The 14,930-nt window shown below is 36.1% G+C and overlaps 1 protein-coding gene across 21 annotated transcripts in view; it reads left to right on the forward strand.

Annotated features, from left to right (window-relative positions):
* LOC126817142 (uncharacterized) overlaps positions 1 to 14,930 on the forward strand; it is a 123,145-nt gene that overhangs the window by 85,800 nt on the left and 22,415 nt on the right. For all 21 annotated transcript variants that reach the window (XM_050543953.2, XM_050543962.2, XM_050543957.2 and 18 more), the window contains one exon: positions 12,390 to 12,627. Coding sequence is in view for 13 of the 21 variants with exons in the window: in XM_050543962.2 (XP_050399919.1) it covers positions 12,390 to 12,627 (238 nt within the window). In the remaining 8 variants the exon portion in view is untranslated. The remainder of the gene's footprint in view (positions 1 to 12,389; positions 12,628 to 14,930) is intronic.

Genomic DNA, 14,930 nt, shown 5'->3' on the forward strand with positions numbered 1-14,930 from the left:
TTGCACCATCCCAACAAATCGGTTATATAGGCGCCTTGTTTCGTCTAGAACAGAGCTTAGTTTATCCCACTTCAGAAAGGGTGAAAAATCTGTTTTTATCTGTTCAAAGTCTACTCAAAGATCGGTGCACAGCAAGACATTATCTACGTCTCTTGGGGATAATAACATCTTGTTTAGAGTTAATTCCAAATTCAAGACTAGCAATGAGACCTATTCAATTTCACCTTTTAGGTGTTTGGAAACCGGCAACAATGAGTTTAAATTTGAAGGTCTAAGATCACATCTGGAGTGGTGGTTACAGGAAGCAAACATTTTGAAGGGTCGCTCATTATGTCACATTCACCCTTCAATAACGATAACCACAGATGCCTCATTGAACGGCTGGGGAGGTCATGTCAGTCATCTTTTTGTTCAAGGAGTTTGGTCTGGAATTGAAAGCAGTGTACTTAACAAACTAGTTCGTTCAGACAACACTACAGTGGTGCAATATGTAAACAAACAAGAGGGAACAAAATCTGCACAACTCTGTCAGGAAACGATGGAAGTGTGGAATTTAGCGCTCAAGAACATGACTATACAGGCAGCTCATATAGCGGGGGTAAACAATAATTTAGCAGATCGCCTCAGCAGGGGCAAAATTCTATCAACAGAATGGTCACTGAATCAAGAATTAGTCAACATCATTTTTCGGAGGTGGGGATAACCGACCATAGGTTTATTCGTGACTGCCCAAAATCGCAAGACTCTGATCTTTTATTCGTGGATCCAGAATCCTCTGGCCCATGCAATAGATTCTCTCTCCGCTTCCATTCCGTGGACAAACATGTTTGGGTATGCTTACCCACCAATAAGTTTGATTCCGTTAGTGTTACGACACATTCAAAATTGTCAGTGCGAAATCATTCTGATAGCACCGTGTTGGCCACGACAGCCTTGGTATCCTCAATTGTTACGACTACTTGTAGCCCCTCCTCTGAAGCTGCCAAATTCAGAGATATTGCTGGAGCAGAGCAATCAAAAAAATATTTCACTCAAACTCAACAATGTTTCAGTTGACTGCATGGAGGTTGTCGAAAAACGTTTCGAGACAAAGGGATTTTCTGCGAACACTAGAAAATTACTGGCAGCCTCCTGGAGGTCGGGAACAAAGAATGATTTTACGTCAAAATTCAGTAGATATGTTAGCTGGTGTAGTGAACGGGAAATTGATCACTATGCTTCAACTTTAAGCAACTGTGCTGATTTCTTGTCGAATCTGTACGCTGGCGGTCTTAAATATAGAACAATTGCTGGGTATCGATCTATGTTATCAACAGCATTACAACCTATTAATGGGGTACCAGTGGGACAGCATCCATATATAATTCGCTTGATGCGGGGTGTTTTCAACTCTAGACCACCCGTTCATAAACTTTTACAAGAATGGGATCTTCCACGAGGTTTGGAACTTTTGAAAAAAACACCCTTTGAGCCATTGAGAAAATCTAAGTTAAAATATGTAACTTTGAAAACAGTCTTCAGAAGGTGTGGAGATCTTCAGTCTCTAAAATTAGGGGAAGGTAATATTATTATACACTCACATGGGGTAACTTTTATTCGTCAAAGTCTTTCGAAACAGGACAGAGCATCTCATATGAATCCAACTATTTTTATTCCATGTTTTTCAGACTGTAAATGATTGGATCCAAAGAGAGCTTTTTCTATATATTTGAAGAAAACAGATTTTTCGTCAACAAAATGGGCAAGATCAGACAAAGGTCTTCTTGGGTATTAAGAAGCCCCATCGTCCGGTAACGGCACAGACAGTGTCTAGGTGGATTGTTAATACGGTTAAAATGGCCTACACAGGTGATGTGGAGCCAGTTGTGCGGGGACATTCAACTAAAGCGCTAGGAGCATCTTGGGCTCTTTATAAAGGGGCATCCATGTAAAGAATCATGGAGAGTGCGGATTGGACTCAAGCCTCCACGTTTATTGATTTTTATTTACATGATGTTAATGTAATTTTTTTACAAACACGCGCGTCGTTGAAACTGACATATTATATCACGTGTGCAGGGAGTCACATTATGATGACGTAGTACACACGTTTTTAACTTCCGGTAGACTTGTTTAGTCTATTACCGGAAAGTGAGAGTTACAAATAACGCAAAAAGGAAATACATATGTCAGGTAGGTATATATTCATAAAATTTGAATTTTTATCCGATTTAAAAAAAAACGTGTGGATATATCACCATTACACACCTAAGATATTGGTTCCTTTTGGACACAGATCACCAAATATTCCTACGCCGTCACCCACGAAACAAGGGCCAAAGCTATTTTTAGTCTTCCTCTCCCTTTTCCTTTTTCCCCCTTTTGCATGGCGATTTTTGTTGACTTTTTGGTGTAGAATCGAGGAAAAGGGTTTGAAAATACATTTTCTGCCAGGTTTTGGTGAATATTCATAATTTTGATGCGGAAGGATACAAGAGTTGAGAGGTTGGTTAGGTTGAAATGTAGGGCCTGAAATTGCATGTTTACTTGTCTCTACTTCCAGCTTGTGTATCTCGAGTTTTTCATGAAGAACCTCATACGTGCTTTTGGGCAAGTGGTTGCCACATGTTGCTCCATCTGTGGTAGAAAGCGTTCTACCCAACGAAAATTTGGGAAAAAGTTAGAGCCGGTCTAAGATATGACAATTAACATTGGAGTCAATGGGGAAATCTTTAGTGATCTGTGTCCTGTCTGTGTGTGATAAGGCTGTCACTGATATGCCTTAGTTTTAAAAATATGAAGGTTAAATTCTCAGAAAATATGAATAAAATAGTTTGGCTACAGAAAAACTAAAAAAAAGTTAATTAAAACAAAAAAAAATCAAAGTTTTGAAGAAAAATTGTGATTTTACTGCAAATTTCTCAATTTTCAATTTTTATTGAATTTTTAACAGTAAGTAAAATATTCTAATGCCCAATGTTGGCTTATTCAGTCTCAGAAAGCACAGATAGATGAAACAGTATTGAAATTTCAGCAAATTTTGTCTAAAAATCAGGAATATTCACAAAAAATCTTGAGATTCCCCCCATTTCGATGTAGAAATTAATATTTTCATGACTACTAAAATGAGTCAAAATGTCTAAAAATGCCCATATTTTCTTTGCTAATATAACTTAGATGGGATCTACATGTTTGTCAGGTTTAGAAATAGCTCCAGCTTTCCTACAGAAAATTGAAAATTGGTAACACTGAGTTAATAATGTACAGCAGATGGGTTTGTACAAAATGTTCAAAACGGGGGTTGGCTCAATTTTGCCACTATTTTACCCAGAATAAGCATTTTTTTCTTCTTTGAAACATTAAATTCTTGCATTTCCTTCATGTAGGAAGCAATATCCCAGCCTTTCTATACATTTTTTACTTCATCATTCTGTTTAGAGAGGCAATAAATGCCCCACCCCACCCTTTTCTATTAATGTGTTTTGAGGGATTTAAATACACCTGGTTTGACATGTAAATGATCTTAATTAGAATTTGTGGTTGAATTACAGCTAAGAATGTTATTTTTCACCCAAAAATATTTTTTTTGTGCATTTCAAGAATTTCTAACCCTTATTTGTTCAGAGTCAAACGTAGAACCCTGAGGCATTTCAGGCCAATGAGACCACACCCAGATATAAAACTGGTGTAGATGTGTAAATGTCAGTTTAATGTTCAATATTTTCTTATCAAAATCCAGCATTTGTGGTGTTTGCTGCATTTATCTGCCTATAAAACAATAAAATGTTAATTTTTCTCCTTTTTAGGCCTCTTTTTATGTTGTCAACTGTCATGACTACTTTTTTGACTTCATTTTTTCAGGAAATTAATGTAAAGTTCCAGACATCTTGCTTCAGCACAAGGATTGCAATACAAATTTGTAACATGCCTCTGAGGTTTGAGTTGGAAACATTGAAATATTCCCAAATTTGTGAAAATTGTGTATTCTGTGACCCTTCTGTTAGAGAGGGGTGATCATAGATCAAATATGGCATTTTTTTTCATTCATCAAGGCCTATTTTTAATCATAATTCATATTTATTGCACCTATTTTAGTTTATATGTGCATATGTTAGCCAGGGATGGTAAAACATAGCTGTTAGACAGATTCCTTTGGTAATGTTAGTTCTGCAACCATAGATTAGATTAATTCAATCAGTGGCATGTTCAGGGGGTAGGCATACATGTTTCAGTATAGATCTCTAATATTACAATCATTGCAACTGGTTTGCATTTTTTCTGTTTGCATATTGTCCACAGATTCTAAAAATATATTTCTTGTCCGTCCGGATATTTAAAAAAGTGGAAAATTATTGGTATTTTGAGAGATGCCACATGTAAATTTTGTACATTTTTCATCACATGGCAGTAAAAAATTATAATTTTGAAAAAAATTCCAAAGTATGAATGTTTTCTATGTAGTTTCTTTGTAACTTGTCTAATTTTTTCACAGAACTCAGATACTGCCTTTAATAAGAAAGATTTTTAAATTTTAGCACAAAAGGCCTATGGACCTGAGATGCACCAGTGTACATAAAGCAGCATGTGTACTTAAAGGGCCATCATTTTTACAGTTATTCTTTGATTTTGATTTTCTTTCACCGGCATGTTGCCAGAACACATGGGAAGGAAATAAAAAAGGCCTTTTGGTGATACCTGAAGTTTCACCCCTATATAGGACACTGATCACCAAATATTCCTACGCCGTCACCCACGAAACAAGGGCCAAAGCTATTTTTAGTCTTCCTCTCCCTTTTCCTTTTTACCCCTTTTGCATGGCGCATTTTGTTGACTTTTTGGTGTAGAATCGATGAAAAGGGTTTAAAAATACATTTTCTGCCAGGTTTTGGTTAATATTCATAATTTTGATGCGGAAGGATACAAGAGTTGAGAGGTTGGTTCGGTTGAAATGTAGGGCCTGAAATTGCATGTTTACTTGTCTCTACTTCCAGCTTGTGTATCTCGAGTTTTTCATGAAGAACCTCATACGTGCTTTTGGGCAAGTGGTTGCCACATGTTGCTCCATCTGTGGTAGAAAGCGTTCTACCCAACGAAAATTTGGGAAAAAGTTAGAGCCGGTCTAAGATATGAGAATTAACATTGGAGTCAATGGGGAAATCTTTAGTGATCTGTGTCCTTTTCATAATCGCGGATACCCGAACTTAACTTCCTGGATTATGGCCCTTGATTTTTCAAAAAATCGCATTTTTAGCTTGCGGATTCTCTAGAGGCCACATTATTATGTCGATTTTAAAAATCGTTTTAAATACATCTATTTCTCAATATAAAACACCTAGTTTCAATTTCAATTTATAAAAATTTATATTTACTGGTTTGGTCTGGATTCGGTTTGATCCCCGATCTAATATATCTAATTAAAGACAACAAAGTAGGATCGTTCGACTGTTCCTTTCTCCAGTCTCTTGGAGTCATGCCATTCAAACCTTCTCCGATATCTGGAACTATGTCAGGTGAAATAGTTAGACATTCAGCATAATTATCTATTATAGTACTACAAATTACCTTAATATTTTCGGTGGTAATATGTTCATTCGTATTATTTGTCGAATCTTGTAATCTTGATAAAATATCAGCATCTGTGTTATATTTTCCTGGTCTATAAGCCGAAAGTGCTGCTAACCACCTATGGCCGGTTGAATCTAGTTTAGCTGAAGTTAAAACATAAGTTAAATGGTTATTATCGGTAAATACCGTAAAATCGTTTCGGTACAAATAATCATGGAATTTCTCTGTAATAGACCATTTTAAAGCTAGAAATTCAAGTTTGTGGGCTGAATAGTTCTGTTCTGATTTATTTAAACTTCTACTAGCATAAGAAATTACTTTTAGCAAACCATTTTGCTTCTGATACAATACCGCACCTAATCCTTTCTGGCAAGCATCTATATGCAATTCAAAAGGCAACGTGTAGTCACTACTTCCTAATATTGGTGACGAACATAACCTTTCCTTTAATTCATTGAAAGCCGATTCTTGATCAGAATCCCATTTCCATGTAGGAAAATTAGATTTACCTTTCTTGTTCGGAGATGGCATCAACTGTGATAGTGGTTTAGCTATTTTAGAAAAGTTTTGGACAAAACGGCGGTAATATCCTGCAAATCCAAGAAACTTACGAACTTCTATAAAGTTTGATGGACGAGGCCAATTCTTGATATCGTCAATTTTGTCGGTATCTTGTTCTATCCCTTTAGCTGAAATAATATGACCAACATAATTCACACGTCTCATGAATAAAACTGCACTTATCTGCCCCTAATTTAAGTTTACACTGACGTAGTCTATCCAAAACCATGGAAAGTCGCTTTAAATGTTCATCATACGTATCTGCAAAAATGATCAAATCATCGATATATACAACACAAATTGATAAATGAAGATCTCCTAAAACCTCTTCCATTAAATGCTGGAATGTCGCAGGAGAATTACAAAGCCCAAATGGGAGGCGATTATACTCGTAAAAACCTAGAGGGTTAGCAGTTCATTCCTTATGCTCTTCCAAGACTTCGACTTGGTAATAACCCGATTTTATATCTAGTTTACTATAAAATTTATTCCCAGCTAAGTGATCCAGGATTTCCTCGATCCTTAGTAAGGCTTATGAATCTTTAATTGTTCTCAAATTTAATTGTCTAAAATCAGTACACATTCTCAATTTACCATTTTTTCGACGACACAGAACAACGTTAGACGCCCATGGACTGTGGGAAGGCCTAATAACGCCACAAGCTAGTAGCTGATTAAGGTGATCCTTAACTTCATTAAACAAAGAAGGTGGAATGCGACGATGTCTTTGCTTAAAGGGTACATTATCCATAAGTTCTATACGATGTTGAACTCTTGAAGTACGTCCAAGATCTAAATAATTTTTAGCAAAAACATCTTTAAAATTAGATAACAAGTCTTTGCCTTGAGTTAGTTCAATTTCTGTAAGTTCACCGGAATCTATTTCAACTTTACCCAAAATTGTACTTTCATCAGGCTGTTCATTACCATCTGTGGACTCAATAGTAACGGGTTGTAATTCACAAATTATTGCATTAGGCGATATGACAAAAGTTTGGGCAGACACATTTGACAAATGAATAGGAATATGTTTAGTTTGATGATAATTATAAATAGTTAAAGTCGGAGATACATCAAGATCAGCTAAAGCAGATGTTTTACATGGATGAACCATCGCCATTACTTGCGGATAACGCAATTTTCTGTCAACATGACCATTTATTGTAACTTGAGTATTAGGAGGAACTATTATGTTGTGAGTTTCTGCACTTTTAATTATTCCCAAACTATAATCCCGTTTAATCAATTATTTCTCTGAAAGAATCATGCTTCTGAACGATAAATACCATGTACCTCCTGATTGATCGACGTTTTATCATTATCAGTTTACTGGAAATATTATTGCTACACAATTATTATGTGTAGCACTGTGGTTTACTTATTTTAGCTAATTAGTAAAATAATATGTACCTGATCAGACATAATAATTGTGTAGCAATAATATTTCCAGTAAACTGATAGTGATAAAACGTCGATCAATGAGGAGGTAAATGGTACCTGAAATATTGCTAGCCGGATGTCGACTCTTCGCTTGACACGGCAAATACTGGAAGTGGGCGTGGCCTGCCTGTGTACTTGTCTGCCCAAAGCGATCGCCATGCTTGTTCTATAAATTGAAAACAAGTATGGCGGTTGTTTTGGGCATTACCTTTTTTTTATTTAATTATTTCTGAAGTTTTGTAATCGGAGTTCAGCTTTAATTCGGAGAGAACATTTGTTCCCAATACTACTGGTACAGAGGGATTATATTTACTTACCGGAATGACTAAAAACATACAGGTTAATTTATCACTTCCATCAACACCAACCGTTTCTAAATCGGAATGACTAAAAACATACAGGTTAATTTATCACTTCCATCAACACCAACCGTTTCTAAATCAGCCTCAATATATCCAGAATACGCTAACTTGTTACCATCGGCACTCCCATGGTCTAAAATTGTTTTAAGTTGATGCAATGTTAAATTAGATAATTTTGATTTATAAAAGTCTTCGTTTATGGTTGAAATAAAAACGTTCGGTCATGAGGTATAACTTCCGGTTTTATTAAGAGTGCAAAATGACAGATTTTTCCACTTTAATAGGTATTGGATGTTACTATACCCAATAATTCATGGTGTAACTTGAATGTTGACGTGACGTGACGTGACATAACGGAACACGTTAGTACTCCGCTGGAGTTTTAGTTATTTTTTTAATTAGTTAGTACTCCGCTGGAGTTTTAGTTATTTTTTTTTCTTTGGGCGGGGGTGGGGAGGAGGTAGTCAGTTTGTGCAGCCAAAACTGTGCATGGTGCAAACATTCTGTCAACGTAGATGTTGGCCTCGCTGGATCAGTTTATGTTTATTAAATATAAGTTGGGTCATTTTTGACAAACAGGAAGTGTTTTACGGATAGGGCAAAAATAATCTCAGATTGCCCATATCTCGGTTATTTCTCAACGAATTGTCTTCGGGTTTTCATTTTTTTTCTATTCTTTGGGCTCTGACTGACGGTTTTTCGAAATTCGGAAGTTGGCTCGATTAGATTTAGAATCAAAGTTTTTGCGAAAGTTTTCTTCATCATTTTTTCGACATTCAAGATGACGTATCTCCGTCACTGTTTGAGGTATCAAGTTGAAACTTGGTAGGAAGAAGGAACACATCGAAGGCCTTTAAAATGGCATGTTCAAATTTTTTGTGACCACGTCCGGAAACTTACGAAAATTACCGAGGTCTTCCGATTTTTCCCGAACATCAATAGTTCTCTCCATTTTAAAAATAGACCAAAAATAACATATGGTGGTGTTAGCCCCAGATATTATCTTTCCCTTTCAGAGACCTTGTTCCATAACATACGAAACTTACGAAAATTACCGAGGTCTTCCGATTTTTCCCGAACATCAATAGTTCTCTCCATTTTAAAAATAGACCAAAAATAACATATGGTGGTGTTAGCCCCAGATATTATCTTTCCCTTTCAGAGACCTTGTTCCATAACATTTTCAACCGTTTGGCGGCCATATTGGATTTCACCGAAAATCTTCAAATCGATATTCAGCCGCCATTTTGATACAGATTTTCGAAGAAAAAAAATTATTTGGAACCTATTCAAAATAGCAACAATGCTTAGGGAGCCGATTTTTAAATTCCATATACTTCCGGTTTCACTTTGAATTTTCTTTGAATGTTCAACTTCAGTCAAGGTAGAACAATGGATTTTCCGAACAGCAGTCTCATGGTTTTCCATCAAAAATTGGTTTTGTAATTTGAGAACCAAGTACCTAATACTGTAAAATGAAATAGACCAATAAATTTTTACTTGAAATTACATTTACATACTAATTTGCTTTTTATATGCCCATATTTTCATGTGAATGCACATTGTCGTCGGCCCTGTCCGTCCGTCCTTTTGTGGACACTCTACAGGTCACAATTGTTACCCGATTTTGACGAAACTTGAAATATAGGTTTATCTCCAAAAGATCTTGGTTTCTTTCGATATTGGCATGTATCGGACTGTAACTTTATGGATTATGGTCCCTGATTGTATGAAAAAATCTCTTTTTAGCTTGTGGACCCTCTAGAGGTCACAATTTGGGTCCGATTTTGATGAAACTTAAATTATATCTTTATATCCTTTCGATATTCGCGCATATCGAACCATGACTTGCTGGATTATGGCCCTTGATTGTATGAAAAATCGCGTTTTTAGCTTGTAGACCCTCTAGAGATCACAATTTTTGTCCGATTTTAAAAACCGTTTAAATATATTACCGTTACTCCCTAATGACGGTTGAGTTCGAATTTCGTGAAAATCTGACCGAAACTACCCGACAAAATGGCCGCTCCTTGTATGCAAATGGTGTAAAAGTATGTAATACCATGGACAGGCAACGTCCACGAAGCCTTTAGAATTCTGTGCCGCGGCAAAAAATAGACCGGACAATCGTGACTAAAATAAAATTACCTTCATTCGCGCAATTACCAGTATTAAGTTTAAAAGCAAAGAAACAGAAATCAATTCATAATATTTGCTACCTACTAAAACACTCTTTTGATTTTTACTTCTGCACGATTAATCATGATTCGGACAGTATTATAGCTAAACTCTATTTTCATAATTTTAAAATCCTTCATACATGCGGGAATTTGCAGTATTAATCAAAACCAAAATGCTTACAAAAACTACGAAAATAATGAAATCGATCATTTCACAATTTTCAACTGCTGCATTTGGAAATTTCAAAGTTCTAAACTGGAGAGATTCGTCACTACCGGATAGGAATACTTATCGGGTTGAAAGATTACCACGTAACCATACGAATACCGTAAATTCTAAGGAGGAGTTCGAGAAATTAATCTGTATAAAATCCTGCAATGTCAAAGATCTCGTCGTCTCCCACGCGAGCGGCAGAGAATCCAACCAACGGGACTCATTGCCTGTCCATCTATATACGGTCCATGGTAATACCAAGGCTGTGGAGCCTCTAGAGGTCACAATTGTTATCCGATTTTGATGAAACTTAAAATATATGTTTATATCCTACAGATCTCGGTTCCTTTCGATGTTTGCGCATATCTGACTGTAACGTCGTGGATTATAGCCCCTGATTGTACAAAAAAATCACCTTTTTTGCTAGTAGACCGTCCCCAGATCACAATTTTTATCTGATTTAAAAAAAAAACGTTTAAAATATTTTAGCGTTACACCATAATGACGGTTAAGTTCGAATTTCGTCAAAATTGGACCGAAACTGCCCGACAAAATGGCCACTCCGCGTACGCAAATAGTGTAAAAATATGTAATACCAAGGTTGTGGACCCTCTAGGGGTAACAGTTTTCATCCGATTTGATGAAACTTAAATTATATGTTTACATCCCAAAGATCCCGGTTGCTTTCGATATTTGCATATATCAGACCGTAACTTCCTGGATTATGACCCCTGATTGTACGAGAAATTGCTTTTTATCCCCCACCTTTTGAAGAAAGCAGGGACTATTAAAATGGATTCGTCCGTATGTCTGTCTGTCTGTCACACATTTTTGGGACACTTTAACCCTCCTTCTAACTGAGCTAGAAAGTTCAAACCTGGTGTAGGTGTTTATAAGGTCGAAGATGAGCATTTTCTGCTTAGTGTAAGCAGAAATAAGCAATTTGATTGGTTGATGCCTTTGGGATACAATAACTTTAGTTCTAAATAAATGAGAGTGAGTGATCAAACTTGGTGTATAGTTTCATTATATCAATACCTTGACTAAGTTCGATAATGAACATTTTCTGCTAAGGGTAAGCCGAGCGATAAGCAATTTGATTGGCCGAGACTTTGGAACACAATAAATCTCAATGTTCACACTTCAGTAGGTGTTTATTAGGTGAATGCCTTAATGGAGTTCGAAGATGAGAATTTTATGCTACTTTTTTTTGGAAACAATAACTCCCCTTCTAATTGAGGTAGAATGTTCAAACTTGGTGTAGGTGTATATTATGTCAATATGTTATGCCGAGAGTAAGCAGAGTGATAAGCAATTTGATTGGTGGAGACTTTGAAATACAGTAACTCTCTTAATTGAGGTAGAATGTTCAAACTTGGTGTAGGCGTTCATTGGTTGAATGCCTTGAAGGATTTCGATGATGAACATTGTCTACTTACGGTAAGTAGAGATAAGCAATTTGATTGGTTGATGTTTTTGGACACGATAACTTTGCTCTAATTGAGAGCCATGAAACTCCGAGTATAGATTCATTATATCACTACCTTGACTAAGATTGATGAGAATTGTCTGCTTAGGCGAAGGAGCGATACGCAATTTTATTGGTCAAGACTTTAGAACATAACTCTGTTTTTAATTGAGGTAGAATGTTTAAACTTGAAGTTGATTTTCATTATTAAGTGAATGTCTTGACTGAGTTCAATGATTAACATTTCCCGCCAAAGCTAAGCAGAGCTAATTAGCCATTTCTTTGACTTTGATTCTATCTGATAGACAGTGATGAAACTTAGTGTATAGTTGATAATCAGTTTGTTTGCTCGATACTTTTGACAATGATAAACGTGCAATTAATTGATACGTGTCATCTATTTATTTCGTGATTTCGGCGAGGGACATCTGCCTCACTGTTGGCTTGTTTTTTTCTCTTTTTTTTTAGCATGTTCTCTGTCAGTCTCTTGCAAAATATGGGCGTATCTTGCTTGTCTTAAACATAAAGGATACAGTGCTCATTAACAGCATTTAAATTATGTTAAATGTTACCGAGATGAATACACAATATGAATAATAATATATTATTATTTTTTAAAGGTAGAGATTGTAGAAATGGAAGACATGGATCAACATTATTTATATATAGGACATTTTATGGACTATTACTCTAATTATCATGTTTTATTTCCTCTGATTAATTCCTCACCGACAGCTATCGTACAGGGACTTAGTAACAATGTTTTTGCTTATTTTGGCATTCCTAAAGTATTAATGTCATCAAGAGGTAACAACTTTTTGTCTGAAGTTATAGAAAAAATACACAAAGACTGGCCCAGTAAGTATCTTTTTTTTAAGAGTGTGTCCACGAGAGCACCCAGATATATCCCCACAAAATATTCGGTTGATTCAGTTTATACCAACCTGGCAAATTGGTAAAATATTTTTTTAACAGAAAAATACTCAAAAAATGGGCTAATTTGGAACTAAATTTGTATGATCTGTTATTCGGACAATAATTGATTAGTAGGACCACCCATGTTCCTTCTACACACAGAGTTTTAAGTTTCTACTGCCAATGATATCTTGGTACTGGCCAGATACGGTACTCAACTCGCTCTGAAAATTGAATTTAATGAAAATCAAAGTGTGAGAGGTTACAGTTCGTTCTTGGCAGGGACTAGGACCAAAGTTGAATGTTACCCACAACTAGCAACCTTCCTACTAACAAAATAAAAGATAAAAATGATTGGCACAGACATAATAAAGAAAGCAGAAATAAATTAAAAACATCCAAAATTGGGATAAAATGTCCCGTTTGTCAATACCCCAGATGAAGAATATGTATGTACATCTTTACAAATTTAAAATATTCCATTTAATCATTAGCAAGGATGATTTAAGACTTGAGAGGGAGAAAAGAAATTGGGTTTAACATCAACTGGACACAAACTAGGTCATTTTGGGACAATATATGATGATGCATATATTTGGTCATCTTTACAAATTTTATATATTCAATTCAGTTGTCATCAAGGATGATTTTGACTTGAGAGAGAAATGAGGTTTAATGTCCACTCGAGACAAACTAGCTAATTTTGGGATTAACATATGATACAGTTTTATTTCAATAATTCGCGTGCACGAAAAGAGAGAATCCGTGAGCTTGGACAGACAACACTAGACCATGTTACCTACAAGCATTTAATGGAAACCACGCCACTTTACTGTATGACATACCTTATGATCTAAAGCGCACGCGTTAGACCACTTTTGACTTTTGACTTAACCAGGGAACAAGTTTCACGAATGTCCAATGAAATTTACATGGAATAAATTTCATATGAATATGATATAGTAATGAAATGAGACATATTTTAGCTCTCGGGTTGTCAATAGCCGCAGAGGGTTCGCAGCAGCATCTCCAGTACTTTCTTGTGGCTGGAAATGTTCCGTGGAGAACCGGACAACCAGTCACAAACTGTTACGTTGTCCGTGACTTGAAGAAATTGAAGTGTTTCTGAGGGATGTTCATGATTGCGTGTGTAACAGGTTTTAAGGGCGGGGGGTAGATGATCCAGTGGCATTGAGCCATACACACATGATCAGCATGACGACACATGCTAAAATTGATTACCGTTACATTTTTCAAATTAACAATGGATGGAATTTTAGAATTGCATATGTACACATATAATAGTATGGCATTGTTCAACGGGTGCGGAATTCACAGTCGACTATCTTTAAATGCCCGCTGATTATCACCTTTTCTTCCATAGTTGGTTACTTGAACATTCCAAATAGGTTATTTTGGTCAAGCATATTTTAGGAATTAGACCGCGCTTAGAAGCCGATTGGTGTATAGAAACATTTGGAAGTTTTAATGGAGAGTTATTGAAAATCAGCTGACGGTCTGCTAAACAAGGACACCGCCAGATATTAAATGCCTCTCCATGAACACTTAAAAATATTTTTTCTTGTGGTTCTTCTTACATGAGAATGTGGATAACAGAAGTTTATGACCGTCATGGCAGCCCATAAATCTATACGATGATCTGCTCCTAAATACAAATCTTAATAACCATGGTATAATCACTGCAAAATTATGAATGACTTATGACCTTCCCCTCGGCCTTCATTCGAGCGTGAAAGCTGATTTTGTTACGAAAATGTTATGAATTTTTACCAAAATACCCTATTTGACAGACATGTTCAAATAACGAAACATGTAGTAGTAGTAGTAGTAGTAGTAATGGGGATGATCAGTGGTCATTTGAAAAGAATTGTTGGTCATTGGTGAAAAAGCGCTGCTTTGGTTAGATTGTGCAGATATGAAAGTTTGCCATGCCAGTCCATTCATTTATACACTTCCCTGCTACTAACCACAGAATACAAATGAGAATAATCGTTGTCTAATTCTGCGATGATCGTGAACGTCCCATTTTGTCACAAAATGACACATTTAACCAAAATATCATATTTGGCACGAGGAACGCTGAAATAACAAAATATGGTACTAATGTTGATAACTGATGGACATCTGAACTCTTTAAGATACTCGTCGTCATCAGTAAAAGAAGAATTGCATGGAAAAGACTGATTTAACACATTTTCAGAATATTGTAACACACTAGTGGGTTT

The sequence above is a fragment of the Patella vulgata genome, chromosome 4, assembly GCF_932274485.2.
Source record: "Patella vulgata chromosome 4, xgPatVulg1.2, whole genome shotgun sequence".
Lineage (NCBI taxonomy): Eukaryota > Metazoa > Mollusca > Gastropoda > Patellidae > Patella > Patella vulgata.